Raw genomic sequence first — 25,329 nt, 5'->3', positions numbered from 1 at the left:
AAAAAAAACGCGTAAAAATTTTCATGACACTTTCTCGAAGCAAGCAAAAAGAAACATTGTTGTGACGGCTTGAAAATTTGAAAACCCGAGGATATATGCAAATTTTCTTCTTTCAATCACCACTCCCCTCATGAATTTTAATGAATTGTGTCTTGGTCTTTTTTGGAATCTTATACATAGACCAACAACACTTTGTACAATGTAAAAAAATGATAACAAAAAAATCTGGATAAAAATCAATGCTAATTGAAATGAGAATAAATCGGGAAATCATGAACGACCTGACAGGTGTGAGGAAATAAGGTGTGATGAATCCCGAAGATGGTTGTGCATGGGTGGCGACGGAGCAAGCTGCGCGGCAAACATTTGGGGCGCCGCCCGGGTACATTAGCCGGAAAACGAGGCCGGCCGCCGTCCACCTGGGGGCTCGAAAACAATAGAATTGGCAGCCGCTGACAATAGTATTACGCTGTGATTTTAGGCTTTAATTTGTCTTGTTAATGACTGTGTCGTGCTGTGTTTTCGTTTTTAGATGTTCAGGAGAGTGTGCAACAATTTCCACTATTTCCGTCAACTTTTTTTTCGAATCTATCTAGCTCTGCAAACTTGCCTCTAGTCTCCGAATTGAATTTTTTTCGGTCATAATAAGAAGGGAAACATGCAATTGCTAGTGGCAACGCGAAAAAATGGGAAGCTACGAGATGGATGGATTTGAACTCGAAAATCAAAAAGAAACAGCATATATCCATTTTATTTATTATTGTTGCAAATATGGCAGCACGGCAAAAAGTAAGTTTTTAAAATTTAAATTTGAAAAAAAAATATTGTGTAGATTGTGGACACGTAGTATTCAATTTTAGTTTGTAAGTTACCTGAAAATTGCCCAATTCTTAAGTTTTTAGCAATTAACAATTTTGGTAATTGCCGAAATTGTCAAATGTATACGCTCAAAAATTTTTGAAAATTTTAATTATTTTTATTTTCGGTAATTTTTGAGATAACAGCTGGTTTCAGAAAGGTTGACAAAGAAATTTCTGAAAATGTCAAAATTGCCGATGGCTGAAAATATTGGCAATTTTCTAACTCAACTACTTTTTTGAAAATTTTGAAATTTTACCTTGACATAATTCACAATTTTGGTATCTCGTAAGCTTTTCTCTGACATGAATGTTTAATATTTCAAGGCTTGGAACAGTGAGATTTCAGCTTAACAAAATTCCTAACTTTATATTTTTGGCAAATTTCAAGTTAGACAATTGCCAGCTTTAAAAAATTAATGACAACTGTTTGGTTTTTGTTTCTAGGAAATTGGCAATTTCGGCAATTCCCGAAATTACAAAAATTAAGGTAGTCAAACAAGATGATAAAAGTATGCCTTTTTAAAATTAATATTTTTAAATGTTATAAGCTGTTGAAAATAAAAATTAAAAGGTCTTTTCGAAAGCTCAAAATAATGTATACACCTCTTTCCTTTTGCAACACTAGACCAGTAATAAAATATTATAACAGGCAACAAAAGCTAACAAGTTCTATGAGGATTGGATGGACTACAAGAACCGGGAGCGTCGAGCTTCAACGGCCACCACAGAAACCATTCAAAGTCTCAAAAACGGGAAATATCAACTGTATGACGAATATAAAGGACGGCTTTCAAAAACGCCGGCAAGTTTTCATGAGATAGGATTAAAAATTATTATGATTGTTGTTCTTCAGTCAAGCACACCCGCACCACCACCGCCACAACCTGTCGTTTCGACACCGGCAAAAGCTAAAAGGCAATGTAAGTTTGACAATCTTGCCGGAAACAGTTAATCGTAAGCAAAATTGTTTGACTTCAAGTTTTCCTCTGTTTTCAAATACCTATGCAAAAAAAATCAATAATGTTTTTCCTGTATTCATTCAAATTCAAAATTATTCAAAAGTTCAAAAGTTCGTTCAAAAGTATTAATTCAAATTGCAATTGAAATATGTTCACCTAGGAGTTCGGTAATAAAGGTATACATAACATAAATTACATTGGAAAAAAAAAATCGGAAAAGAAAATATATCTGCTGCACAAAAGCCTGACGCAGATTAGCTTGATAAGAAGTTTGAAAGTTCACGTTGAAATTATACATTCCAAAATGTTTCGTTAACTTTTTTGCCTATTTATATGAGATCAGAGCAAACTTGATTTGTGTGAAAAGTTTTTTGGATTTTCCTGGTAACTTTCTAATACTAGAATTCATAGAGCTATGGTATATTGCTAACTATTTAAATATTAAATTAAAAAAATTTTGACAGCACTTCCTATCATCCAACCAATTCGGGAAAGAAAGCAATCATCACTCCCAACTTCAGTTGATTGGGACAATTTGAGCGGAGATGTAAGTATTCAATTGTACTGTAATGTTACATTTGTCGGGTAGAAAAAGTGTTTATTTCAAAGATTTGTAATTTGTTTCCCGTTTCATACACTTTGTTGGTAAATCTTTTTCCATTTTTTACATCTCCAGTTTCTTTAAAGAACCCAACTTATCATATTTATATATATATACTATATCCAGAATTGCAGATGAAATCCCGTATTGAAGCCGATTTTGGGCCATTTTATAAGTGGGTTGTAAATGGTAGAACTGATGACTTGAAGAAGGAAATAATAAAAAAATTGCTTTTCAAGACTAATAAATGAATTTTATCTTCCCATTCTTGTATTTGAAGTCAAAATTTTTTTCAAAAGAAATTTAAGACCAAACTAAATTTTAATTATTTATTGAAACTACCCAGACAGTAATAGTGAAAGCTTTTGTGGAAGAAAGAATGTACATTGATAATTCTCAATTGGGCACCGATATGTGGCCAAACCATTCTCAATTTGAGAATTATTCATTCAATGATAAAGGGAAAGAAGGAGGAAATTTAACCGTAAGAGAAGATCCTGAGATGTGTGTTCTCAAGTTACAATAGATCACCAGAAAGTAGGAGAAAGGAAAGAAAAAATAAATTGCAAACTTATATATTCTCAGAATAATATTTAAAAATGAATATGAGGAGAAGTGTGCACCAATGACTGGAGGTGAAGATGGACGTTCTCGAAACTGGGTCGGCGACTGCTCTCATAGTTCCAGCACGGAAGAATTTGCTCGTTGTACAACTTTGATGGACACATCCTTGGTCGGGAAAGAACTTGCTGAAACAAAATAATATTTTTTTTTGTAAAAAATCGATATTTGAACGTACCTTTAATGATCCAGTAGAGCTCATGCTCTGAAGATTCTCCACCACATCATCATCTGTCATATCGGAGTATGGTTTTTCGGAGCACAGCGAGAAGATCTCCCACATGGTAACTCCGAATCCCCAAACATCACTGGCAGTGGAAAATTTGCCGAGTAGCAAAGCTTCCCATGCCATCCAGCGAATCGGGAGCACAAACTTTCCCTCAACTTTGTAATATTCTTGAGAATAAAGAGATCGGGCCATTCCGAAATCGGCAATTTTTACATTGCCTTCTCCGTCAACAAGGCAATTTCGAGCAGCAATATCTCTGTAAGAACCACTTTTTTTAACTCCGGGGTGTTCGGGTTTTGTCTAATTTAAGTTAAAATAATGTTGAAGTTAAATAAAATTATTCAAGGTATAATAAACAGTACTAATTATCTTATTTTTCCTATTAAATTTACACCACTATTAATTTTTCAACAGCTTATATTTCGATTATGTTTGGCCTACATAAAAGTGTTCAACTATTTTAGTTGTTTTGTTGAAATGGAGCACTGGGAGTCTAGGACATAACTTTCGAGCTACAGGTAAAGAAATTTTTTTTTCTCAAGTTCAAGCTATAAATCTTTCACCATTAATGCACAAAATGCTTACCTATGCACAAAATTACATGATTCCAAATAGGCAAGTCCTGCGGCAAGCTGTGTGCAAATTGAGATGCATTGGGAGGTTCTGAAACTTTAAAATATACAAAACATTTCTGAGACACATCAACTAACTGTATAGTAGGGTTTTTCAAAATGTAGGATTTCAAGTCGCCATTTTCCATATATTCCATGATACAGAGTATTGGTTTTTGTATAGTGCATACTCCGACGACTTCAACTACGTTCGGATGTTTGAGACTTCCTGAAACTGTTGTCATGTACATAACACGCTCTAAAAGAAAGTTTTTTACCTAATACTCGAATTTCTCTATGAAAAGAAAACTCGTCGGCTTGACTGATTCCATGAAGTTTTTTGACCGCAACTTTTCGGTTTTCAAGCTGACACAAATCGACTTCACCAAACTCTCCTTGCCCAATTCTGCTCACGCAAATCAACTTGTCTCGAGCAATTTCCGGAAGTGTTGTGCAATAAACCTCTCCATAATCGGAGTATTTTACCATAGATGACAAAGGGTTGCTGCAACTTTGAGCATTGTGTGATATATTTTTTGTTGGCTCAACGCACCTTCTCTTCTGTGTATCATATGGACCATCAATTCCATAGAGCAATGGAGTGTTGGCGGTGACATCGGAGCAACTGTAAATTTAAACAATTGAAATGTCAATTGCTCACCAGGCATTTATTGTGTTTGCCCTTTCAGTTTTATTGTGCGCGAGAATGCTACTGTGTGTGGGTATATGTTTAGTTTCAATAGTGTTCATCCTATTTCGAATCAAAATATGTGATTAATTCATCGGCATGTTTCCCATGCCTATTCACACTTCCATTAGCATAGGCAAGCAAAAAACAACTTACACACTAATGTCCGGTTCAGCGTAATCGCTTATAATCGGTGACATGGGCATTTTCTCAATCAACGCATTCTGAAGATTATCGCGAGCCATTTGATAGGTTGACGGAGAAACGTGATGCTTGATGGTGTTTCCGTCAATTGTCAACAGAATTTCCCGTTTCGCATTTGGAGATGGAGACGATGCTTTCACACGATACTCGCGTTTACGGTAGAGAACTGTCAGAATAATGACTGCCACGATGAGGAACATGAAGAAGAAGATAATGAAAGCTGGAAATATAAGATATGCGGTTAAAGAAATATAGATATTAGAATCTTCTTACCAAACATGCTAGTTCCGTCATCGTGCTCGGTTACGGAGAAATATGAAACCGAATCGGGAATAACCACGTCATCATTGAGAAGCTCAATATTTGTGTGATTTGATTCAAAATTCACTTCAGAAATGAACAGCCAGTCGGAGTCAGTTCCAAAGTTAAGACGAATCTTTGCAACTTTGGCAATCCGATTGTTCACTGGAATCCTTATCCATCGAGGTACCTCTGATTCGGTATCTTCCGGATTATTGAAGTGTACGATGGTGTCTGAGAAGTCTTTTCCATTTATCGAAAATAGCACAGTAGCCGAGGAAAATGCCTTAAGCATAATTATTAAAATATTATTCACAAATTGATGACTACCTTTGCGCTCTTTTTGAACTCGTTCGACGTATGAATCAAAATCCCTGATATATTTCTCAATTCGGAAAACTCAAATGCCAACTTCACATTGCCATTTCTTTTACGTCTCCATCCAACCCATTTGTGGTGATTAACAAATACATTGTTTTTTCCCACTTCGCCGTCGTATAACTTCCCAATACCGCCGGTTAAGTGTGGAGAGTTGGCGAGATTACCATCGTAGGAAAAGTCGTGATAAGAGATGCCAGATTGCAAATCGCCTTGATCGACATTGTAAAACACGAGACTATCTGAAAATGAATGTAATTGCTAAATTTCATAAAGGAATGTCTAGGAAACAAAGAAAAAACTTTATAAAACATGATTCATAAACTATCTAGAAACGAAAAAAGTACAAACCATCAAATGGGCATCCGAAAACTTCAACTCTCATGCAAACAGTTCTGGTGGAATTTGAAACTGGAACAATTCTGATTCTTCTTGCTATGATTGCCCGGTCAAGATGTCGCCGGATTGCGTGCTCCGTGTCATTATTAGCAGGAATTGTCTGAAAAATTAACGATAAATTGGATGAAACACTAAAATCAACACCTGTAAAATGACAACAAAATTTTTTTGAATTTTTCATGGCGTTAGATTTCTCAGAAGGTATAAAACATGGAATTTTGTTTCAATAGAGCAAAAGTGATGTTCATTTACAGTGCTGGCCAATGAGTTTTTTTTTTAATTTTGCAAATTTTTCAAACAAATGTGACTTTCACAAACTTTTTATTAAATGTAGTTTTTGAGTTATAGTCGTTTTATTTATCATCATCAAAACAAGACTTATGAGATGTCGAACGCTTTATTTTTTCCCATGAATTTAGTGAATTCCTAATACATGCAAACACAAGTTAATATAGTTTTGAGCAGTATTTTATTAATTCATTCGAAGTTATAATCATTTGAACAATTTGCAAAAATATCAACAAAAAAAATATACAAAAAATAAACTGCCTCAATTCATTATTCACTACAATTTATTCTTATTTATTCCCAAATAGTCTATTAGGTAATCCTGCGACGAACGGTTATCCGCATAACACTTTTATTCCGCCAAGGATTACTGAAGCAAAAAGTCACCGGAGCATAAGAGGATTAACTGGCAGTTACTTGAAAGCCACGCCGCCTACCCATTTTTGGATTGACCCCTAACTAAAGGCTATTCTATTAACTGACCGGTTCGGAAAGCCTTTTCTTAGATATAGACTCATCACCGACGGTTTTTTATGCGTTTTGTGGTGCCCGATGTTCATGTTCAAATTCCTGTTATGCAGAATAGCATGGCTGGCGACATATGTGTCGATATGATCTTGAGCCGATCATACACACGTCTCGACAAGTGGCTGGCAGATGCATTGTCACTCAGTGCCCCCCTCTTCAATTCACTGTACCGCATTTTACGACAATACTTAATTCGTGTCTTCGTACAATGCCCCAGTGTCAAGTGTTTCCTCTATGTATTTGAACAAAATTTCAGCTAATTTACTAAAAAGCCACTAGTGGTTTCTAATGTGGTATGGTAGTCGAGTGAGCCACTTTTGCAGGAAAAATGCACAATGTAATTGAACATGTATAGCGTGTCAATTGTCGATCAGTCTTTTCCGTTTTTTTTCTTTTCATTCTAAGAACAGAAAAAAAACACAAACTAAAAAAAGAACGGAACAACGACACTTTTCCCATCAAAAAAATAACCAAGCACAGGATGTACATGGATAAAAATTTGAATCTCAATAGAATCTCATGATATCTCCGAAAACGGACACAACGAATTGTGGGGCAGAAGACCTTGTAATAAATCTCGAATAACGCGTTTTTGTATTGTATTCTATTCAAATCGTGTCCCGTCTTTCTTCCCCCCACCGTTGCTCGTATAGTGACAGTATGAATGGTGTGTCAAAATGGTGTGTCAAAAGTCATAGCTAGATTTCTATTGTTCTCTTCGCAAGGTTCTTTTTGTGATTCACATATCTCAGATATTTGGGGCTAATGGCGTTAAGCGCATAAATATAACGGTGCGCTTTCCAAAGAGTGCCGATACCATAATTAGCGGTCATTCTGAATGAAAAGGACGAACCTCTAGCTCAAAATCGTCTTTATAAGATGCCCATGCGTTTAGCGAAGGTCGCCAGTACTGAATTTTGAATGCGGTCGCATACTCCATTCCACGTCCGTCGTCAAATCGTCCCTGGGTCTCCACAGAAGTTATTACTGAAAAAATTGGGCTTTTTGTTAGAATTTTCTAGATTCTGCTCGAAACCTGTATCCACGGAAAACGAAATCTGCAACCATTCTTTGCTGAGAGAGTTTATTTGATTCTTCGGACACCAGGCACCACTTCCAGATTCTTGATGAGCTCTGAAAAAATTGAATTGGAATATTAAAATATAAAATTCATTCCCATGTGAAAACAATACATAACGATAAATGTTTAAATGTATTAAATTTGAGACTTGTAGGTAGACAAAAAACATTCCTATGGTGCTTCCAATCTTGTAATAAAACTTTTCAAAAAATATTGGAAATTTCATTTCAAGTCAAAAAGCGGTGAAAACTCAGTTTTCACCCATTTTTTGGACATCGTAAATCAAGAAAAAAATATGTTCCATTCAGTTTTATGTTTAATTTTATTTGGAAAATTCCTATCTCAAGACAGTAGGGGTTTATGCATGCGACAGTATTCACAATTAGAGGTTTTTAAAATAACCGTTTTTTACCGCTTTTTGACTGAAAATAAAAATATTCTACACAAAAAATAAGTTATTTGGATATTTTAGAAGATTAGGAATATTTCTCTACTGACCGTAGTTCACCTTTAAGTGATAAAAAGTATGTTATTTTATATTTATACTATTGTATATTGCAATTTCTCGTTGTGTGGCTCTCAATTTCCATTCCATCTTCCTTCTCCTCTCATTCTCCAGATGAGCTCCTAATCAAGATTTTATCTACGCAATGCAACACATTGCAATTAGGAAGTGAAGCAATGGAAAGCCCCCAGCACCGCATGCGGCCTGTCAAAACAATCAAACTAGATAAATCGCTTGTTGAGGCGTTAACGTATGCTACTGATGAAGCATCACGTTCCCCCGTCAGAAGCTTGTCCAAATTAGATGTGCCATGCCAATGCGCTCTCAATTTCAATTTCAATGAGTTTGGCGAACGCGTGAACTTGCAAAGAGCAGTAATCCCCCCTCTAACCATCTTGTAAAGCCGCCTTTGGGAACGCGTGAATTCTCCTGGGTGGGGTCACAACACTATACAAAACGATGTGAAAGCGGATACCGTAATTAGGGAAGAGACTAATTATTAGGCTAACACAATAGCTCTCTTCCTGTTGACAGTCAGCTCGCTATAATTAAGCAAGATGCCAACTAATTTTTTGTGTAGTGTATTTCAAATTTGAACGGTCCCCACAATTCAAATAACTCGTGAGAAAATGCTAAAAGGATTGGCAGAGAGAAAGTAATTCAAATTTTCTATGTTTCTATCAAGTCCGTGGAAATTTGCATTAAAGTTTCAAGGGATTCAAACGTAGTACGAATTTCAAATGAGTAGTTCCCAAACCACTTACCGAGCATGTTGAGGTCCAGTGCTTTGCAAGTCGAAACTCGAAGACGCCGAGATTTGCTCATCACGAATCTTTCGATTTGACATTCCCAATTGGTGACTGCATTCTCCTGAAACATAATTTATTAATTGGAAAAGAGTTGAAAGAGTTTAAGAGCACCCTATCATATTTCAGCCGCCTTTATTTTTTGGTTTAGTGTACTTATCATTGTATGCTTTGTCATGTAGCCCCGTTTGTTGACATTATGTATTCTCATCCTTTTTCCGACAATGCCTAATCTGATATGCGGTCAACAAGGCTACCGAGAGATGTGCCTAAAAAGAGCAAATAGGACCCGGGTCTGCTGGCATCCTCAATTGAATTTTTTGAGCTCACCAAATCAAACCAATGCTTTCTAATCATATGAGTTGCCGCGTACAACCACAATTTTCGCATGTTTCACGTCGAATTGAAAATCTAAATCTATTTCCAAAAAGGCGAAGACCTCCGCAGAATAATATTTTACGATTATCTTTGTTGCCAGCGGATAATTCCGGATAATTATACCTGTCTTTTACAACCCAAACAGCAGCACAATTTTTATGGTCACATTATGGATTTGCAAGAATTGAGTACCTGACGTCTGTGCGTCAAGACATAAATTAGCAATAAAAATGGAGATTGTGCACACGACCTTCTCGCGCACCAGGTTTATGTTGTAGGACACCACAAGCGATGATTTACAACCAGTAACTAGCAACACTCTCGAGACGTTTTATCATTCTGGTAGTGTAAGATAAACAATTGTTTTGTTATTTGTGAGGTTGAAAGGTGAGAAATACGATGACAAATGTTGTTGATATCCTCTTCTCCGAGTAGTGCTCTAATGGACCAGTGTTGTGACCTTTCGCACGTTCTCCAGGTCAGTTTCCATAGAAATTGCGCATGGCTACTAATCTCTGTGATGTGCGCCGCCATGTCAAGTTGCGCAATCTCGTTAATCATGCAAACGATAACAAAACGGATTACGATAATGCAACTGTCTTCTTCTTTTTTGGGTATTGGAAGAAAACACACACCTAATAAAAAACCTAAGAAATCGAAACAAAAAGCAAAAGCTTTTAGTTGAATGAGTCAGGTAGGTGTGCAAAATGTCAACCTGGCCAATCAAGTTGGCCACGCAATACATACAATTAAGTTTTTTTTACAGCGACATTTTCGGCTCTTTTTTATTTGATAGGCTCGACCAGATACTCGCCAGCAAGTTGTCAAAGAGTGTTTGGTATAAACTGTAAGCAATCGATCATTGTGGCACTTTGTGAGCAGGAACCTCTCGTCGGCATCTTTGTGCATTGCAACAGTTGCGCATCTCCGGAAGCGAGGGGAACCGGCCCGACAAAACTGTCACCCCCATCCGCTTTTGATTATATATTATCCCCCAAAATCTTACAAAACATTGTGGAGAAGCTGGCAGATTTCTGTGCATCTTGTTTTCAAAAACGAGAGAAATGATAAGGACGACTAAAAGAACAATGTTATGATGTGTTATTTAGCAATTGAACGACAAGCAGCTGTCATAGGAAAGACCCAAATGATGAGTTTTCGGGACCACAAGAAATTGGTTTTCGTTTTTCAACGACATTTTTTCCCACTAGTCTACTAACAAATCGAATCATCGTCATCATACACCCCTCTCAAAATATCAAAAATCTAGTGAAAGTAGCCCTCGGAGCAGCAACACTGTGTTGTGATTTATACGCATGTGAGTTGTGAGCATCGAAAATGAAAGGCAATAAATTGAATACTATATTCTACCTCCTGTCACCCAACACCCACACACACAAACACTTCTTTGTCACATTGCGCAATGCAAAGCTATTCAGATTTTACGCTCAATGCTCAAGAATACGGATCGATTGCGATTACGGCAATTACACATGCACCTGCCCCTAATCGGTGTCATCAATTTTCTGAAGAGGTTTAGTGACTTTTTGACTATTGCGAGGGGTCGAGATCTGGTTGATATTTGAAATAGCATTATTTTTATGCATTATTTTTATCTCGAGATTTTGATCATATTGTCATAGAAACAACCCGGCCTATAATTCATCACTATCCACTTGTGACCATCTTTATGTCACTGCAAGTGTCCGATTCAAAACTAACCCACTCCTTTTATGCCTTTTGATATCATCTCCTGCCGCTGACTATTCACAATTTCGCGCAAACTGATGGTATCTCAAAAAAAAGTTAGGTTGTCCCCAAAACGTTTTTTTCCGTTTGTCGGTTTCACCTTCTTAACTGCATACCCTTTTCATCATCATGTCGTTTCCTTTTGCCTCCCATAAATTCCGGCGTGTAAGCCACCAAAACGTGATGAGAGCTAATGGGCGAGGAGGAGAAGAGAAAAAAGTGTACTAGTTTAGGAGTTTAGAGTGCAACTGGTGACAAAAATATGATGCATTTCTAACAATCGTCCCCTCCTCTTTTCTTGGCCACTTTCCCAAAACGGACACTTTTTTGCAATATTGCCATATTTAGAAGAAGGAAAGTCAATTGACCGTACACTTACTTAATTCCAATGCGACTACTGTGTTGCTATGAAATGTGACACCGAATAGATACAGCAGCAACTTCATCCTGACATAGATGAGCGTCGGAGACTCTGAAAAAAGCCAAAAAAGCATATGAGGAAATTGAAAAAAGTGGTCAAAGTCTAGAAGGAACAACAACGTACGAAATTCAATTTGACAGGCCCAAAATGAAATAGAGAAGTGTGAAGAGGGCCTGGGGGCAGATGCTCAAATATCCGCTCTTTTGCGGGAAGCTATTCAGGAAGAGCGCGTTATTATACTCATCTCGGCGGCTTTCATATTTATATTAGAATATATGGAGTGAGAAGAAGAAAAAAGTTGGAATTAACTAGTAAGTTGCAAAAGCCGAAAGCAACGAGGTTGGTGGGTGTGAAAGTTGGAAAAGGAGAAGAGCAACAAAAAAAAATTGGAAGAAATGAAACATGGAAAACGGATAGATGGGGTCAATAGTTGAAGACCAAGAACAGATAAGCTTGTCAAGATGCGCGTGAAAAAAAAAATGCGAGAGGAAGCTAGAAAAATGTAGTTGGTGGTCTTGCTCTTTTTCTGGCGTGTTGTGCCTCCTTTTTCAATTTGCACACACCCTCTCATCAATTACCACTTCACTCAATTTCAATTTCAAGCTGCACTATATGTTAATTTAATGGATCGTACCGTGGTGGTTGATGGGAGCTGTTGCTCCTGACTATTCCCAGAAATTCAAAAGAGCAATTTATACCACCAATGACACTTTCGGTACTCTAAAAAATGGAGAAATGAAAAAGCGAACGTTGTACTCGCGGTAGATGAGGGTGTGAAGTAATGAGAAAACCAATTGGGCTTCTACGATGAATAGGTAGAGAATAGGTGTGAGGACCAACCGCAATATGAGTTTTTGGCAGATGACTTCTCTAGTAACACCGTGACTCAGAGCAAAGAAAATGGAAAAAAATTGGGAGAAGAAAAGAAACAAGTTTTGTAAGAAAGATATATATTAAAAATCATGTATAGAGTGAAGGCTGCTAAGAGATTGCATCAAGGAGAGGGACACATAGGAAACGTAAACCATATGTGTGGAAGAAAGAGAGTACTATGTACATGTGCTTCATTGCATTGCACATTAACCCATCAAGAAGCTGGAGAAAAAAGTTCGAAAGAAGACGATTCAGAAGCATTGAACTCACTCAAACTGTACAAAGCTATGGTTTTTGCACCAAGGAAAAGTGGGTGGCCAGAAAGTGGTGGGGGGGGGAAGAGGGCAGCCTTCGCGCAAGCATAGCAATGAAGAATAGAGGGGCGGAGTCTTGGCGGGAGGGGTGGCGGTCTGTGTGGATCGGCGGTGGTGGTACCTCATCAGAAGCGAAAAGACAGGTGTTGAAGAGGAAGTAGCGAATGTTCTGTAAATTGAACAGTGTCTTGAAAGTTTTATCGCTTTTCAATGAGAACATCCCTGCCCAAGCATCCAAGACAGATGTTCTACGATCAGAAGAAATGGGTATTAAAAAATTGGAGGAGGACGACGAAAAATTAACTGCCTGAGGCAGGTTCAGTGGGAATTAGTACCTCTGAGAAGTATAGCATTTAAAAAACGAAAAACGAAAATATAAGATCCCTAGTGGGAACAAGATTCTTAGGAAGTCATTTTTAAATAGGAATCGTAAATTTGAAAAAGAGGTCTAGAATTTCTAAATTCTAAAATCAAATATTTTATCCGAAGATAGTGCCAAAATTACCAAATTCCATAATAAAACTTTTCAAAGCAATTTTTAAACATTTTTAATGACAGTCAAAAAGTGGCAATTATTGAGTTTTGCCTCTTTAAAAAAATACAGTACTGAAGTTTCAACAAAAAAATTAAATTCATTATAATGTAAGTACACTTAAAAATTCGAAAAACAACATTTTTTTTGATTCACGGCGTTCATAAAAAATGACCAAAACTAAACAATTATCACTTTTTTCAAACAAAATAACAATTTTTTAAGAAACTTCTTACTATGACTTTTTTCAGTATTTTTCTCCGGTGACACTTTTCCGGCATTTTAAATTTTTTTTACAACTAAATCAATAATGAAAATTGTGAGAAAACATTTCCTAACTAACAAAACTAAAAAATATACAGTTTCTCCAATCTATCTAAACTTTAAAAAAAAGTTATATCAGTTTTCTAATAGTGCACTTTTTTTGTGAAAATGCTCATTTTACATGAGTCATTGTTAGATTTAATGATTTTCTGATTTCACAAACAGGGCAGACAAAAAAAATTGATCAAAGTTTTCGTTCGACTCTCTGTTCAATTCCTTGCAGTAGCAGTCAATCACCACTGTTGACTCGTACCACCCGCCGGAAATTCTGACAAATCGACCGTTAAAGACCATTGAAATTGCGAACATACGAAACTGAACAGACACTAACCGAATAACATATCACGCTAGAAGTACGTTCATTTAAAAACGACCTTCCAGGAAGGCTGTGTGTAATTAGAGACAAAGAGTGGCCACGTTGAATGCGCGTCTCGAACGAAGAACGCAATGAGCATGACCATGGTAATGATTTCGCACTTTTATGAGACTATTTGAGAATTCGCACAAAAAGTGGTGAAACAGAAAGACGTAATGTAGGTGAGAAGGTGAAAAAGGTGAAAAGGCGAGAAATAAATGTGCGTGTGAGGTAGTGTAATGTGAAAAACGGAACGAGATCATGGCTACCGGAACAGGCAACCAAAAAAAAAGCGCCGACAGAATTCCTTGAACTTTAAATCTTCAAAGGCTTTTCTTTGTTTTCACGCTTTCGGCTTTTATTTTTCTATTCCTTTTATATGAAAATGTAACGCCGTGGTTCCTGGAAAGTTATGTAACACTAATGGAGGTCAAATGTTTATGAAAGAAATTATGGCGTGTTCTACAAATGCAAACAGTTCCTTTGTTACTTTCACCGCGTTTTGATAACAATTTCAAGTACACAGTAATAATGGGTTATAATTTGTAGTTGAAAAACAAACAGGAATACTTGCAACAACTGGGGGAAATGGCTTGTTTATTCGACTCATCAATCTTCTTTCATTTCCAGCAGAAAAGCTTAGAACAAAAAGAAAAAAATATACTCTTCAAGTGTGTGCCCTGCGCCGTGAGCAATCGATCAGCCGTTCTTCTGTTCTTTAACACCCGCCCGATCAGATCATTAATTAAAACGGCAGAACAACGAAAAAAAAGGGACTGGCGGCTGCTTGCGACCATTGCAAAAGCTTGACTCACAACCTCTTGAGATACTCCAGGAGCTCCAGGGTGAGCAGCTGATTCTTGAGCCGCTGGGTTTTCCAGTGCAATTTAGTGGAATTTGGCAAGACGAAAAGGAGGTAATAAAACTTTTGGCGGAGAGCAATAAATCAGTGGGTCCCCTACTCGCCTCACACGGCTGTCAGTACGAATTAGGGCTCTGCGACCTTTCATCGCCAACGGTAAACTAATATTTGCATGCATGTTATTCGGTTTACCGCAAACGGCAAAAAGAAACACCGACAATACATTTTGGTGGCATAGGTAGCTTGTTGATTAATTTTTGGCTAAAGTCAAACATGCATTGTCATAACAGCCAGCGAAATGACAAGTTTTATTACTTTTCTTAAGGTATGAAAATATCAACCAGAGGGGTGTGCAGAAAATCTACGGGACTGTAAATTTTGGTATAATAATTACGCTTTCAAAGTTAGAAATTAATTTTTTTTAAATTTTTTACAAAAAAAGATAAAATACGGGCAGTGCGAAAATGATTAAAACTTATTTTCATACCGTTAAGATTACAAATTATCATAATAAAACTTTTAAACAGTTTTTGAAAATGTTTTTGTTTCGATTCAAAAAATGGTTAAACCCGAACTTGCGCCAGCTATCACATTTAGTAACACAATGTTCGATAGTGTAATATAAATTTTTTGAACCCAATTAAAACATAAAACTAAAAAAATATTTATTAGTTTTATGTTTTTATCGAAATAAAAATTTTTCACAGTTTTTTGAATAGTTTTATTAACCATTTGACCACTCACTTTAGCCCCATACGAAAGGATTTTCAGATCACCTTTAGGACAAAATAAAAACCAATCTAACAACTTTTTTGCATGTACGGAAGGTATGTATTCATGACTGCCAATTTTTTGAATTCTTGTATATTTTTATTCCGCTTTTGAAAATTTAAAATTCATCAAAATCATCGAAATAATAACTTTCAGTTTTTGAGATTCTCTTAACTAAGTTTTTTGATTTTCGAATACTTTAAAATCAACATATTTTTTCTGTATTTCTCAATTAAAACTGATGAGCATCCATAATAAGCATTTCTTTCTAATTTGGTACACACCGATACACGAAAAACATGCGGAAAGTCTAAGTTCTAACCAAACTGTATTCACTGCCATGTCTTAAAGGTTATAATTATACTCCGAGTCTGATGGCACATAATTAGAAGGCTCATTAAATTGGAAAAGGGATGAAAGGTGAGGAAAAGAGACTGTGAACAACCGGACACGACCTCGAGTAGGTCCTTCGTCTGGTTATCCGCCGTCGACATCTCATGTACTACTACTCCCGTACTAACAACCATCAATTAGTCACACCACACCGTGAACGCCGATAGATTCGGCCCACCGATTTCTTGGCCCCCCTTGTCTTGTCTACCACGCGTATGTTGATGGTGTCGAGGCACGTTGGCCTGGTTATGTTTTCGAGATAAGTGTGGATATGATGACCTTCAAGGTGGAATATGTTGTTGGCTTGTCGGAAAAGATTTGAGAAAGGAAAATTCATTAGTTTATATTTTAAACAATGAGCAGCTTAAAAAGATATTGCATTTCTAGCTCTTCTTTAAAAATAAGTATGGCAATTGAAATATTCTGACAGCAAATGCAATATTTGGACTATACGTTTATTGGAATTTTAATGTTCAGTTGCCAAAGTCTATAAATCTTACAACAACTTATGATTAGTTATTATATTGGGGAATGAAAAATGTTCCATTTTACCTTAAGTTCTAAAGTATAGTTCTAAGCACTCCTGCAATCGTAGTAACGTTGCATCTAAAAGTCTCAAATAGAAGAATAGTATTGTATGCAATAGTAATATAGAAAATACTCTGTATTAAAATTAGTAACACGTATGTCAAAATTCAAGAAATACGTATTAAATACGTTTGTTCTGCGAGTGGTGGATAAAGAAAATTATGTTACCTATGTGTCTTATATTTGAACAGTAATATAACACACTTTTCTATTACTGTATGGATGTCAAATAAGTTGCGGTAAACTGTTGTATACTTTTGCAATATCTCATTTCAAACTCCTTTGACACCTATTATGGTACTTTATTCTACTTGATCTCCTTCAACAAGTTGTTAATTAACAAGAAAGTGAGAAAAATGCGAAATGTGATATGATTGACCTACCAAACTGACCCCACACCAGAAGGATTAGCACATTGGCATGTCTATTGGAAGGTGTCATATTACTAGGTTAGGAACTTGTTACAAAAATTGACTGACAGATTACAACTGGATGCAATCTGTTCCTCCAACAACAATCAGAAAACGGGAAGAGGAACAGATTTAAAATCTTAGAAGAGAGAGAGGAAGGAAATACGTGATAGATATTGAAATTGCGTTTGTGAATTATTCAGGAGGCAAACGGGCTGCCAGATAAAGAACATCACATTGAATAGGATATGAGATTGGAACAATGTTGCGGTTGACAAAAGTCACTAACTGAATATTCAAACCATTCACCATGAATTCAAACATTTTGAAAAAGGGTTCGGTAAATCGTTATCAACAAGAAATAGCGTGAAGGTGCGATGTTTATTACCTGGGAAACTGGCAATTGCTACCTTTCACCAACCGATTGAAAATACACTAATGGCACTAACGTAAGGACAAAGAAATTTTGGGCGAACTGAACAAAATAAATAAAATGAAGGCAAGTGAGGCGAGAAAACAAGAGAGTAAACTCTGAAGGGGGGCACAAAAATACGAATGCATTAAAACCGGGTGAGCCGAGCGAGGAGGTGCATTCTTGATCGTGGGAGCCTCTTTTCTGCTCCTCTTTCAGATCTGACACGACCTTTTGTAGTCGGCTTTTATTGAACGTTTTACGATCATATTCGCATAATTTGTGGAAAAAATTCGTGGCATTCCTTGGAAGGAATTCTTGTTGAATGTTAAAAGCTTATTCCACATTTTTTGAAAGTGGACCACGGCCAATGGGAAAACGGTAAAATCTATGCATATGATGCCGAAATGACAAATCGTTATAGCAAAGCTTTTCAAAATTTTTTAGAAAAGACTCTATACCGTGTCAAAAAGTGGTGAAAACTGAGCTTGGCCATTTCCAAAAAAAATTTAAATATGCATATTTTAAGCATAATTAAAAAATATCGACGACTTCCAAAAAAACTGGAAATTGGTGGAAACTTAGTTTTAACCGCTTTTTGACTCAAATCAAAAAATAAACACTTTTAATTTTATTATGATTTTCGGTAATTTTAGCATTGATTTTCAATCATTTCCCCACCGAGCGTAGTCCATATTTGATCATGCAAAAACTAGGCAGTTTCGAAAATATTTCAGATGTTCTATTTCCTCTGGCTCATTTGCTAGCTGTCACAATCAGAAAGTCCATCAAATATTTCCGCAGCGCCGGTAAAAATTAGAAAACGTGGAAGAATAATGGATGTTGTAGTGATGAAAGAGATGAATTGAGATTGATAGCCCCCGGCGACGCCGCTTTTTTTTTTTGATAAACATACGGCAATGAAGGAACAAGTGTGAGACGTTGGATATAAAATGATGGGAGGCCCCTGGCGCGCTCAATGTGTATATGTCTCTCGGCTTCTTCTCCGGGAAATAGTGCGGGCGCACATAGTTTTGGAGCGAAATGAAACATAATGGATGGGTCATCGTATGGAAAAAATGTATTGGATTTCATACACACATTTGAATTCAGCAAGAATTGTTGTGCTACGGGAAAATTAAAAAATACGATGGATTTGTGGAGCGAAGGGAAAAGAGATTGTTTGCTCGTCTTGAACGGAATGGGGAAAAAACCAAAACTGGCATTTTTTTAAGTGTTCTTGGGAGGAACCTTTATATTTGAAAAAGGGCAATTGCCTGTTCCAATATAAAAAAGAGGGGAAAAACGTGTAAAATGATAGTAACACAATAAAATTTATGGTATTCTAGACAAAAAAAACTAATAAAGTTGCCAAGAATTTTGAAGACATTCAAAAAGTGTATAAGATTTTAAAAGACGGATTGTGAGCCTGTGAGGAGATTATCAAACACGATTTCTGGTGCTATCATGACAAATTTGAATAAAAATATAAATAAAAATTTTAAAAAGTTGCAGCACTATTAGAGACTGCAGTACTACTGGAGACTGCAGCATTAATTTTCGAACGGCTATTTTCAATTATAGATCACTGGTTTTCAGTCACAAAAGCACATTTTTTAAGCAGAAATTCATTAAAATTGCCAACCTTTGTAACAAAAAGATCCAATAATTTAATTACTTTTGTGAATTATCAAAAAAATCATCAAAAATATACAATAAAATACCCAAAAATATCGAAACTATCAAATGACTCTTTCAATAGAAAATGAGGTGCAGCACTAATAGAGACTGCAGCACTATTTTTCGGACCCTTTTTGAATGCAGCACTATTAGAGACTGCACGACTACTGGAGATGCAGCACTAATAGAGAATATACGGTAAATTCTCCTAGTTTTATGCTCAATATCTTCATTTTTTAATATTGCAGGGGTTCGTACATGCAACAGTAGTTTAGACTTTTATAAAATATCGCACACTCTCATTTCACCACTTTTTGACTTAAAATATAACAATTTTCCTATATTTATTGAACAATTTTACTGTGATATTTTGTCTTTTTGGCAGTTTAGAAATGGTTTTTATTGATTTCCCTACATATTCCACCTTCAAAACGTTGAAAATAAATTTCGAGTCAAAAAGTGCACCATATTTGATCTAGTCGGTGGGCATGGACCTTTTTTTCGGAATCTTCCGGATACTGCCGAAATTGTCGAAAAATGCAAACTCAACAATTCAAACTTTAAAAATTCTACTCAAATCGTTGAGCAAATCGAATTGTTCGTTGGAATCAAACAACATTTGACCACAAACAAAACTAAAATTCACTACCGCCCCCATGCGTCTGACAACTTTAACTATCTTCTTTTCGACAGTGAAAAAAAAAACATATTCATAGAGACTGTGAAGAAATGGAGTATTAAGATGAGGTTCACGAAGCGTGTCCCCACAGTAGCACATTTCTGCCCATCTATTGTTAATCCGTGTCGGGCTTTTCTCCTTAATCTGGACAAGGTTCGTCGCATTTGAATATGTGTGCAAATAAATATTTGTTCGCTGAATATTCGTCCGCATCTTCTTTTAATGTACTCGGCACTTTTCATATCAAAAGTTTTATCAGAACAAAAATTTAATATAGGGTAATCCTATACAAAAAGTACAACAAATCAAAAACCACTTCCACTCCTTATCAAACAAAAGAGCATTCAAATTTCTGAGTCGAACTTGTGGTCGAATGTCAAAGCCTACAAAATTATAGTTCTGAAAAAAACTTCTTATCTTCATTACCCGAGAACGAGGTGTGTTTAAAATGCTATTTCGTTTTGCACCGAAGGTTCTAGCCTGAAACTATTCAATTTGGTGAGAAAAATTCAACAAAATGTTACCCGATTTTTGATAAGAGGAGTTTTTTCTTCATTTATTGACGCAGCCTAAAACATAGTTTTTTAGAAATTAAAGTGAACCAGTATCATTACCCTAGAAGCAACGTTTCTGTCCAGTGACTCAATAATGTCATATACTGCCCGACCACGTGTTTCCGGCATGTGTCTGAAAATCTCGAATCAGTTCAAACTAGCATTATTCACAAACCTAAAAAGATAGATTCCAAGTAACAGCTGTGTTATCACAAATGGTACGAAAAAGATGGGAGGAAACAATGAGTTGATAATTGGAAATAAAGAAACAATAGGGGTACCAATTAGCATTGATCCAAATAATTTTGCCTTCAAATAATCATTTATCAATTGCGCGGTATAGAACCATTTTGCTCAATAGATATCAAGTCTCACAAAGTTTTGAAAGATAATTTCAATATTTATCTCTGTAGAATCCCGTTGTTTTTTTTTGTTTTTTTTTTGTTATGATCTTGCTCAAAAGGACTAAAAACTATTTTTGATGTACTATTGACAGAAATCCGGCTGTAACTATCAAACATACTTGTCCTACAACTGTCCTCGCCGACGAAGGAAACAATTCCATTGTGAGCAACAATCTGATAGAGTTTACACCTGTTGCTGAAGCAATTGGTGATAATGATTCAACAACAACGACTGAAACAATGTTTCAACATTTCACTATTTCCATCACTACTTACACATAATTCTTGTCAACCAACTTGATCCAAAGGCGTAAATTATAATTTCAACAGATAATATAAGGCAAGATCGGGAAAACTGTATGATACCAGCAATAGCTAAAACTGGTCTTCTTCCAAGTGCATCTAATAAAAATGTACCAATGAATTTCGTGGGGAATAGGACAGTTGTGATGATTAAATTAATATTTAGTGCCTGTTAAACAATACATATCTTTATAAAATTTGCAAGCTTACTTGTTGAACCGTGAATCCTGCCGATTTATGAAAATCAATTGTGTAAACTGAAGTTACGTATGACGTGTCGAATTCAAGAAACAGTAACACCGCAAATACAATTTTCAAACCCTAAATATTTCTTTAAAACCTTTTGACACTACGGAAGCTTACTTCTCTAAGAGTTTCGTTATCCCAAACTTCTTTTAAAGATATTTTATTTTTATTAGTCAAGTTTCTTTCTTTAATAAATGAAGTTACTATTTCATCTGAAAACTTGAGCGAGTTTGTGGAAAATTTGATATTTCAAAGTCTTACCAATAGTGCACTTTTTTCCGTGATAAAATTTAATAGACATTTTTGCTTCATCCAGTTTATCTTGTTGAATGAGCCATTTTGGAGATTCGGGTAAATGCAGCATCAAACAGAAAATTATCGTTGCGCTAACAGATTGATTAATTGATTGTAAGAAAAAATGCCACTCTTACGTTATCATTTCGAATACTGGATAAATAAACCACAAATCCGATGTTCCCAATAGACTTGGCGAAGACGAAGAAAACCTAAAATTATGTGTTGAGCATGTATTTTGAGGGTTTTACAAAATTTAAAATGCAAATCTGATAATATTTTCAGATTAGCGAAGCTCACTTACATGACTAATTTTGAAATGACGAATGCAAAGGCAAGTGAAGCGCTTGCAAAACCTAAACAAACATACAAATTTCATGAGGAACCAAATTACCTCGACAGTTATCCGGAGAACTCTCTACAATGAACATTTGTGTAGCAAAAAAACGAAGTGAAGTTTGTACCCCAAGCAGAAACTGGCCCAAAATGAATACTTCAGACGCTTGAAACAGTGCAGCTAGCAAATGACAAATACCAGTGGAAAAAATCAGTGCAAATCTAATATACCCAAATTAACTGGATAATCATATTTAAAAAAAAAACCTCAGATAAACCGCCACAAACTTTCTGCCTTTGTAATCAACAACCGGGAGCAGTAACAGTATTGAAAGAGCATTTCCAACTTGGTTACTTGTTGTAATTATCGAATTTACAAATGACAATCTAACATTATAATTATTTAAAGTTGATAGTATTTTTGAAAAAAAATTTACATACTTGGTCTCAGTGGGTACAATTCCAAAGTGAGTACTTAAAGTGTGGTTATTCATCTCTGTTATAATCTCGGATAGGACAGAAAATGTTATTAATTGTATTTGCGTGATAACATCAAAAAGAAGGAATAAGACAATCATTAATAATATATTGCTAGGAACATAGAACTTCATTTTTGCCGATTTTCATGGAAACAAAATGATCACTCCACACAACGTTGCGGAGTTGATTGAACTGAACTTCAAGTTTTTATCTAAAACAGTCATTTTCCGTGGTAATCAATGCAGATGGAAATCAATCGGCATGTCAAGAACATGCATTCAAAGATTTGGAGCACGTTTTTAATAGTTTTGTAAAAATCTTCAACTGTTTAACTGTTCAGCTGCTTCTGAGGTTTTGTGGGTATTTTTATTTTATTCTATAAGGGCTTTACCGTTTTGCAACAGTTCATAACAATTATTTACCTTTTTTTAAATATAAATACAGATTTATAATTCATATGTCAGTTATACGTAGTAAAGTGTATGTATAACTTAACTGAATAATTCCTAAATCCGGAATGTTCTTGACTTTTTAATCAAAACTTTTATCAAATCAAAGGCTCCTTATAAAGCATTGTATGCAAAAAGTACATTGATTCAAGACCACGAAAACTTCTTATCAACTAGGAAAGTATTTAACTTTCTGAATCGAACTTGTGGTTGAATGTCACAGCCTGAAAAAAATTAAGTTTTGCAGAATAATATTCCTGTCATGATTATATTACCCGAGAACGAGGCGTGTTCAAAATGCTATTTCGTTTTGCGCCAAAGGTTCTAGCCTGAAACCATTATATTTAAGTTAGGAATAAGTATGAAAAAGATTTACCCGATTTTTGATGAGAGGAGTATTTTCTTCCAAGATTGATGTGGCCTGAAAATGTATGTTTTTCTTAATTAAAACGAGTCAGGTATTATTACCCTAGAAGCGACGTTTTTGTCCAGTGACTCAATAATGTCATATACTGCCCGACCACGTGTTTCCGGCATGTGTCTGAAAATTTCAAATCAGTTCAAACTAGCATTATTCACAAACCTGAAAAGATAGATTCCAAGTAGCAATTGTGTGATTACAAATGGGACGAAAAAGATGGGAGGAAACATGGTGTTGATGATTGGGAAAGAAGAAAGAATCGGAAAGCCAATTAATATTGAGGCGATCATTTGCGTCTTTAAATAATGATTAAAGTTGATCAACAAATTCTACAGTGTTGAATAAACGACTATTCCTTATACATTGAATCCTGCGTCGATGCACCATGTTGCGATATTACTTTCTTCTACGTTTTTTCAACACAATTAGTAAATCTCTTACCTGTCCTATAACTGTCCTAGCCGACGGAGGAAACAATTCCATTGTGAGCAACAAGCGGAGAGAATTCACACCTGTTGCTGAAACAAGTGCTGCCAAAAATTCAACCATATTATCTGGAAATAGATCTCAACTTTAACACTATTGTACAGCCGCCTACATGTAATTCTTGTTAACCAACTCGATCCAAATATGTAAATTGTAATCTCAAGACTGAATATAATGCATGTTCGGAAATACCTATAATCTTATAGTTTTAAGCCAATGTCTATCATACCTTCACTTACTGCAAAAGAGCAGCTATAACAAAAATTGGCCTTCTTCCAATAGAATCTGATAAAAATGTACCGAAGAATTTTGTGGGTAGGGAGAAAATTGTGATTATTAAATTGATATTCAGTGCCTGTAAAGTAAGAAATGAATTTGGAAACTTTGCAAACAGACTTGTTGAACAGTGAATCCAGCTGATTTATGCATATCAATAGTGTAAACTGATGTTACATACGATGTGTCAAATTCAAGAAACAGTAACAGTGCAAATACTATTTTCAACCCCTAAAATAGTTGTTTGTCTATAGAATAGCTCATTAAAACATGTGAAACTGACTTCTCTAAGAGTTTCGTTATCCCAAATTTGCTTCAAAGAAATTCTATTTTTGTCTGTCAAGTTTTTTTCTTTAATGAAAGAAGTTACCACCTCATCTGAAAATATGAACGGGTTTGGGAATATTCAAATATTTTAAATTCTCACGTATAGTGCAATTTTTTCCGTGATAAAATCTGATCGAAACTTTAGCTTCTTCCACTTTATCTTGTTGAATGAGCCATTTTGGAGATTCTGGTAGTTGCACCATGAAACAAAAAACTATCGTTGAACTTAAATTGTGTTTCTTTTTTTTTTTGATAAATTATTGTTTCGGTTACCTTATCATTCCAAATAATGGGAAAACAAACCATACCTGTGATGTTCCCAATAAGTTCGGTGAAGCGACAGAAAACCTAAAAATTTTAATTAATGTTTTTTTTTCAAATATGATTCAATGATCACTCACATAACCAGTTTTGTAATGACAAAAGCAAATATTAGAAAAGCACTTGCAAAACCTGAACATTTTAGTTGACAATTTTCACCTAGTTAGTATGTTACCTCTACAGTTATCCGGAGAACTCTCTACAATAAACATCTGCGTCGCAAAAAACCGAAGTGCACCTTGTATTCCAAGAAGAAACTGACCCAAAATAAATATTTCTGAAGCTTCAAGCACTGCAGCTAGCAATTGACAAACGCCAGTGGAAAAAATCAAAACGAACCTATCAACTTTAACTTAACTTAACAATTAATTCAAACAAAATACCTCATATAAACCGCCACAAACTTTCTGCCTTTGAAATCAACAATTGGGAGCAGTAACAAAATTGAAAGAGCATTCCCAACCTGGTAACTAGATGTAATTATTGAATCAACAAATGCAAGGCTGAACTGATATTGTGATTATGATCAATTAAAAATATTTTGCGTTATACACACATGTGCCATAATGCCGTATCAAGTGTTCATCTTTTAATTGTATTGCATTATTTTACAACAGTTATAAGTGTTTTGTC

At 35.6% G+C, this 25,329-nt stretch overlaps 4 protein-coding genes and 19 non-coding genes across 24 annotated transcripts; 13 read left to right on the top strand and 10 right to left on the bottom strand.

Moving 5' to 3' along the window:
* Positions 1–702: 702 nt before the first annotated feature.
* On the top strand, positions 703–1,812 carry F11D5.6 (uncharacterized protein; the record flags this gene model as incomplete). Its single annotated transcript, NM_076173.4, has 3 exons — positions 703–789; positions 1,510–1,662; positions 1,714–1,812. Exons 1-3 carry the CDS (start codon positions 706–708, stop codon positions 1,810–1,812), a joined length of 336 nt encoding a protein of 111 aa, NP_508574.2. The 5' UTR covers positions 703–705.
* A 923-nt stretch (positions 1,813–2,735) lies between these two features.
* ddr-2 (Discoidin domain-containing receptor tyrosine kinase B) lies at positions 2,736–11,664 on the bottom strand. 2 transcript variants are annotated; one of them, NM_076171.7, is made up of 14 exons: positions 11,565–11,664; positions 9,017–9,122; positions 7,703–7,800; positions 7,520–7,653; positions 5,803–5,950; positions 5,404–5,693; positions 5,047–5,359; positions 4,726–4,993; positions 4,435–4,506; positions 4,160–4,386; positions 3,981–4,110; positions 3,856–3,933; positions 3,220–3,526; positions 2,736–3,169 (listed from the first exon to the last, which is right to left on the bottom strand). In NM_076171.7, exons 1-14 carry the CDS (start codon positions 11,629–11,631, stop codon positions 3,014–3,016), a joined length of 2,394 nt encoding a protein of 797 aa, NP_508572.1. In that variant the 5' UTR covers positions 11,632–11,664; the 3' UTR covers positions 2,736–3,013. The 2 variants fall into 2 exon arrangements, with proteins under 2 accessions (NP_508572.1, NP_508573.1); NM_076172.9 differs by lacking the exon at positions 11,565–11,664 and having other exon boundaries at positions 2,828–3,169; positions 9,017–9,922.
* F11D5.20 lies at positions 6,697–6,834 on the top strand. Its single transcript, NR_070673.1, has one exon. It is a non-coding gene; the product is annotated as an Unclassified non-coding RNA F11D5.20 (non-coding RNA).
* Positions 6,697–6,976, bottom strand: F11D5.24. Its single transcript, NR_070672.1, has one exon. It is a non-coding gene; the product is annotated as an Unclassified non-coding RNA F11D5.24 (non-coding RNA).
* On the bottom strand, positions 8,375–8,694 carry F11D5.30. Its single transcript, NR_070670.1, has one exon. It is a non-coding gene; the product is annotated as an Unclassified non-coding RNA F11D5.30 (non-coding RNA).
* F11D5.27 lies at positions 8,430–8,683 on the top strand. Its single transcript, NR_070671.1, has one exon. It is a non-coding gene; the product is annotated as an Unclassified non-coding RNA F11D5.27 (non-coding RNA).
* On the top strand, positions 9,503–9,747 carry F11D5.21. The gene has a single exon (NR_070668.1). It is a non-coding gene; the product is annotated as an Unclassified non-coding RNA F11D5.21 (non-coding RNA).
* Positions 9,579–9,697, bottom strand: F11D5.33. Its single transcript, NR_070669.1, has one exon. It is a non-coding gene; the product is annotated as an Unclassified non-coding RNA F11D5.33 (non-coding RNA).
* On the top strand, positions 11,245–11,524 carry F11D5.14. Its single transcript, NR_070666.1, has one exon. It is a non-coding gene; the product is annotated as an Unclassified non-coding RNA F11D5.14 (non-coding RNA).
* F11D5.23 lies at positions 11,265–11,412 on the bottom strand. Its single transcript, NR_070667.1, has one exon. It is a non-coding gene; the product is annotated as an Unclassified non-coding RNA F11D5.23 (non-coding RNA).
* Positions 11,665–11,669: 5 nt separating the features above from the next.
* F11D5.16 lies at positions 11,670–11,920 on the top strand. The gene has a single exon (NR_070665.1). It is a non-coding gene; the product is annotated as an Unclassified non-coding RNA F11D5.16 (non-coding RNA).
* Positions 11,921–12,284: 364 nt separating this feature from the next.
* On the top strand, positions 12,285–12,497 carry F11D5.9. Its single transcript, NR_070664.1, has one exon. It is a non-coding gene; the product is annotated as an Unclassified non-coding RNA F11D5.9 (non-coding RNA).
* Positions 12,498–12,707: 210 nt separating this feature from the next.
* On the top strand, positions 12,708–12,906 carry F11D5.12. The gene has a single exon (NR_070663.1). It is a non-coding gene; the product is annotated as an Unclassified non-coding RNA F11D5.12 (non-coding RNA).
* An 855-nt stretch (positions 12,907–13,761) lies between these two features.
* Positions 13,762–13,911, bottom strand: F11D5.32. Its single transcript, NR_070662.1, has one exon. It is a non-coding gene; the product is annotated as an Unclassified non-coding RNA F11D5.32 (non-coding RNA).
* A 55-nt stretch (positions 13,912–13,966) lies between these two features.
* F11D5.22 lies at positions 13,967–14,133 on the top strand. Its single transcript, NR_070661.1, has one exon. It is a non-coding gene; the product is annotated as an Unclassified non-coding RNA F11D5.22 (non-coding RNA).
* A 1,084-nt stretch (positions 14,134–15,217) lies between these two features.
* Positions 15,218–15,367, bottom strand: F11D5.8. Its single transcript, NR_070660.1, has one exon. It is a non-coding gene; the product is annotated as an Unclassified non-coding RNA F11D5.8 (non-coding RNA).
* Positions 15,368–16,158: 791 nt separating this feature from the next.
* On the top strand, positions 16,159–16,303 carry F11D5.35. Its single transcript, NR_070659.1, has one exon. It is a non-coding gene; the product is annotated as an Unclassified non-coding RNA F11D5.35 (non-coding RNA).
* Positions 16,304–17,017: 714 nt separating this feature from the next.
* Positions 17,018–17,153, top strand: F11D5.29. The gene has a single exon (NR_070658.1). It is a non-coding gene; the product is annotated as an Unclassified non-coding RNA F11D5.29 (non-coding RNA).
* A 404-nt stretch (positions 17,154–17,557) lies between these two features.
* Positions 17,558–17,696, top strand: F11D5.26. The gene has a single exon (NR_070657.1). It is a non-coding gene; the product is annotated as an Unclassified non-coding RNA F11D5.26 (non-coding RNA).
* A 567-nt stretch (positions 17,697–18,263) lies between these two features.
* On the bottom strand, positions 18,264–18,549 carry F11D5.17. The gene has a single exon (NR_070655.1). It is a non-coding gene; the product is annotated as an Unclassified non-coding RNA F11D5.17 (non-coding RNA).
* Positions 18,352–18,549, top strand: F11D5.11. The gene has a single exon (NR_070656.1). It is a non-coding gene; the product is annotated as an Unclassified non-coding RNA F11D5.11 (non-coding RNA).
* A 1,489-nt stretch (positions 18,550–20,038) lies between these two features.
* F11D5.7 (Major facilitator superfamily (MFS) profile domain-containing protein) lies at positions 20,039–22,610 on the bottom strand. Its single transcript, NM_001380931.1, has 15 exons — positions 22,378–22,610; positions 22,204–22,323; positions 21,995–22,158; positions 21,905–21,956; positions 21,738–21,812; positions 21,568–21,692; positions 21,424–21,518; positions 21,271–21,381; positions 21,034–21,229; positions 20,877–20,989; positions 20,529–20,662; positions 20,414–20,486; positions 20,324–20,368; positions 20,226–20,279; positions 20,039–20,182 (listed from the first exon to the last, which is right to left on the bottom strand). Exons 1-15 carry the CDS (start codon positions 22,545–22,547, stop codon positions 20,144–20,146), a joined length of 1,566 nt encoding a protein of 521 aa, NP_001367751.1. The 5' UTR covers positions 22,548–22,610; the 3' UTR covers positions 20,039–20,143.
* A 336-nt stretch (positions 22,611–22,946) lies between these two features.
* F11D5.5 (MFS domain-containing protein) lies at positions 22,947–24,908 on the bottom strand (the record flags this gene model as incomplete). Its single annotated transcript, NM_076169.5, has 14 exons — positions 22,947–23,089; positions 23,141–23,194; positions 23,242–23,286; positions 23,334–23,406; positions 23,449–23,582; positions 23,728–23,840; positions 23,885–23,964; positions 24,012–24,127; positions 24,169–24,279; positions 24,332–24,426; positions 24,476–24,600; positions 24,649–24,723; positions 24,777–24,828; positions 24,872–24,908. 14 exons carry the CDS (start codon positions 24,906–24,908, stop codon positions 23,051–23,053), a joined length of 1,149 nt encoding a protein of 382 aa, NP_508570.4. The 3' UTR covers positions 22,947–23,050.
* Between the last annotated feature and the right edge of the window lie 421 nt (positions 24,909–25,329).

This window comes from Caenorhabditis elegans, chromosome X (genome assembly GCF_000002985.6).
Source record: "Caenorhabditis elegans chromosome X".
Lineage (NCBI taxonomy): Eukaryota > Metazoa > Nematoda > Chromadorea > Rhabditida > Rhabditidae > Caenorhabditis > Caenorhabditis elegans.
The sequence above is the reverse complement of the archived record's forward strand: the minus strand, read 5'-3'. Positions and strand labels throughout refer to the sequence as shown.

Excerpts from the sequence above, each read along its gene's own strand:
- ddr-2 (NM_076171.7), bottom strand. The coding sequence starts at position 11,631 with ATGAAGTTGCTGCTGTATCTATTCGGTGTCACATTTCATAGCAACACA. Across the intron at positions 4,111-4,159 it reads TAGAGAAATTCGAGTATTAG|GAAGTCTCAAACATCCGAAC; the intron begins GTAAAAAACTTT and ends CAACAGTTTCAG. Across the intron at positions 3,934-3,980 it reads TTGAAAAACCCTACTATACA|AACCTCCCAATGCATCTCAA; the intron begins GTTAGTTGATGT and ends TTAAAGTTTCAG.
- F11D5.7 (NM_001380931.1), bottom strand. The coding sequence starts at position 22,547 with ATGAAGTTCTATGTTCCTAGCAATATATTATTAATGATTGTCTTATTC. Across the intron at positions 21,957-21,994 it reads TTCTCCGGATAACTGTCGAG|GTTTTGCAAGCGCTTCACTT; the intron begins GTAATTTGGTTC and ends ATGTTTGTTTAG. Across the intron at positions 21,382-21,423 it reads ATAACGAAACTCTTAGAGAA|GGTTTGAAAATTGTATTTGC; the intron begins GTAAGCTTCCGT and ends AGAAATATTTAG.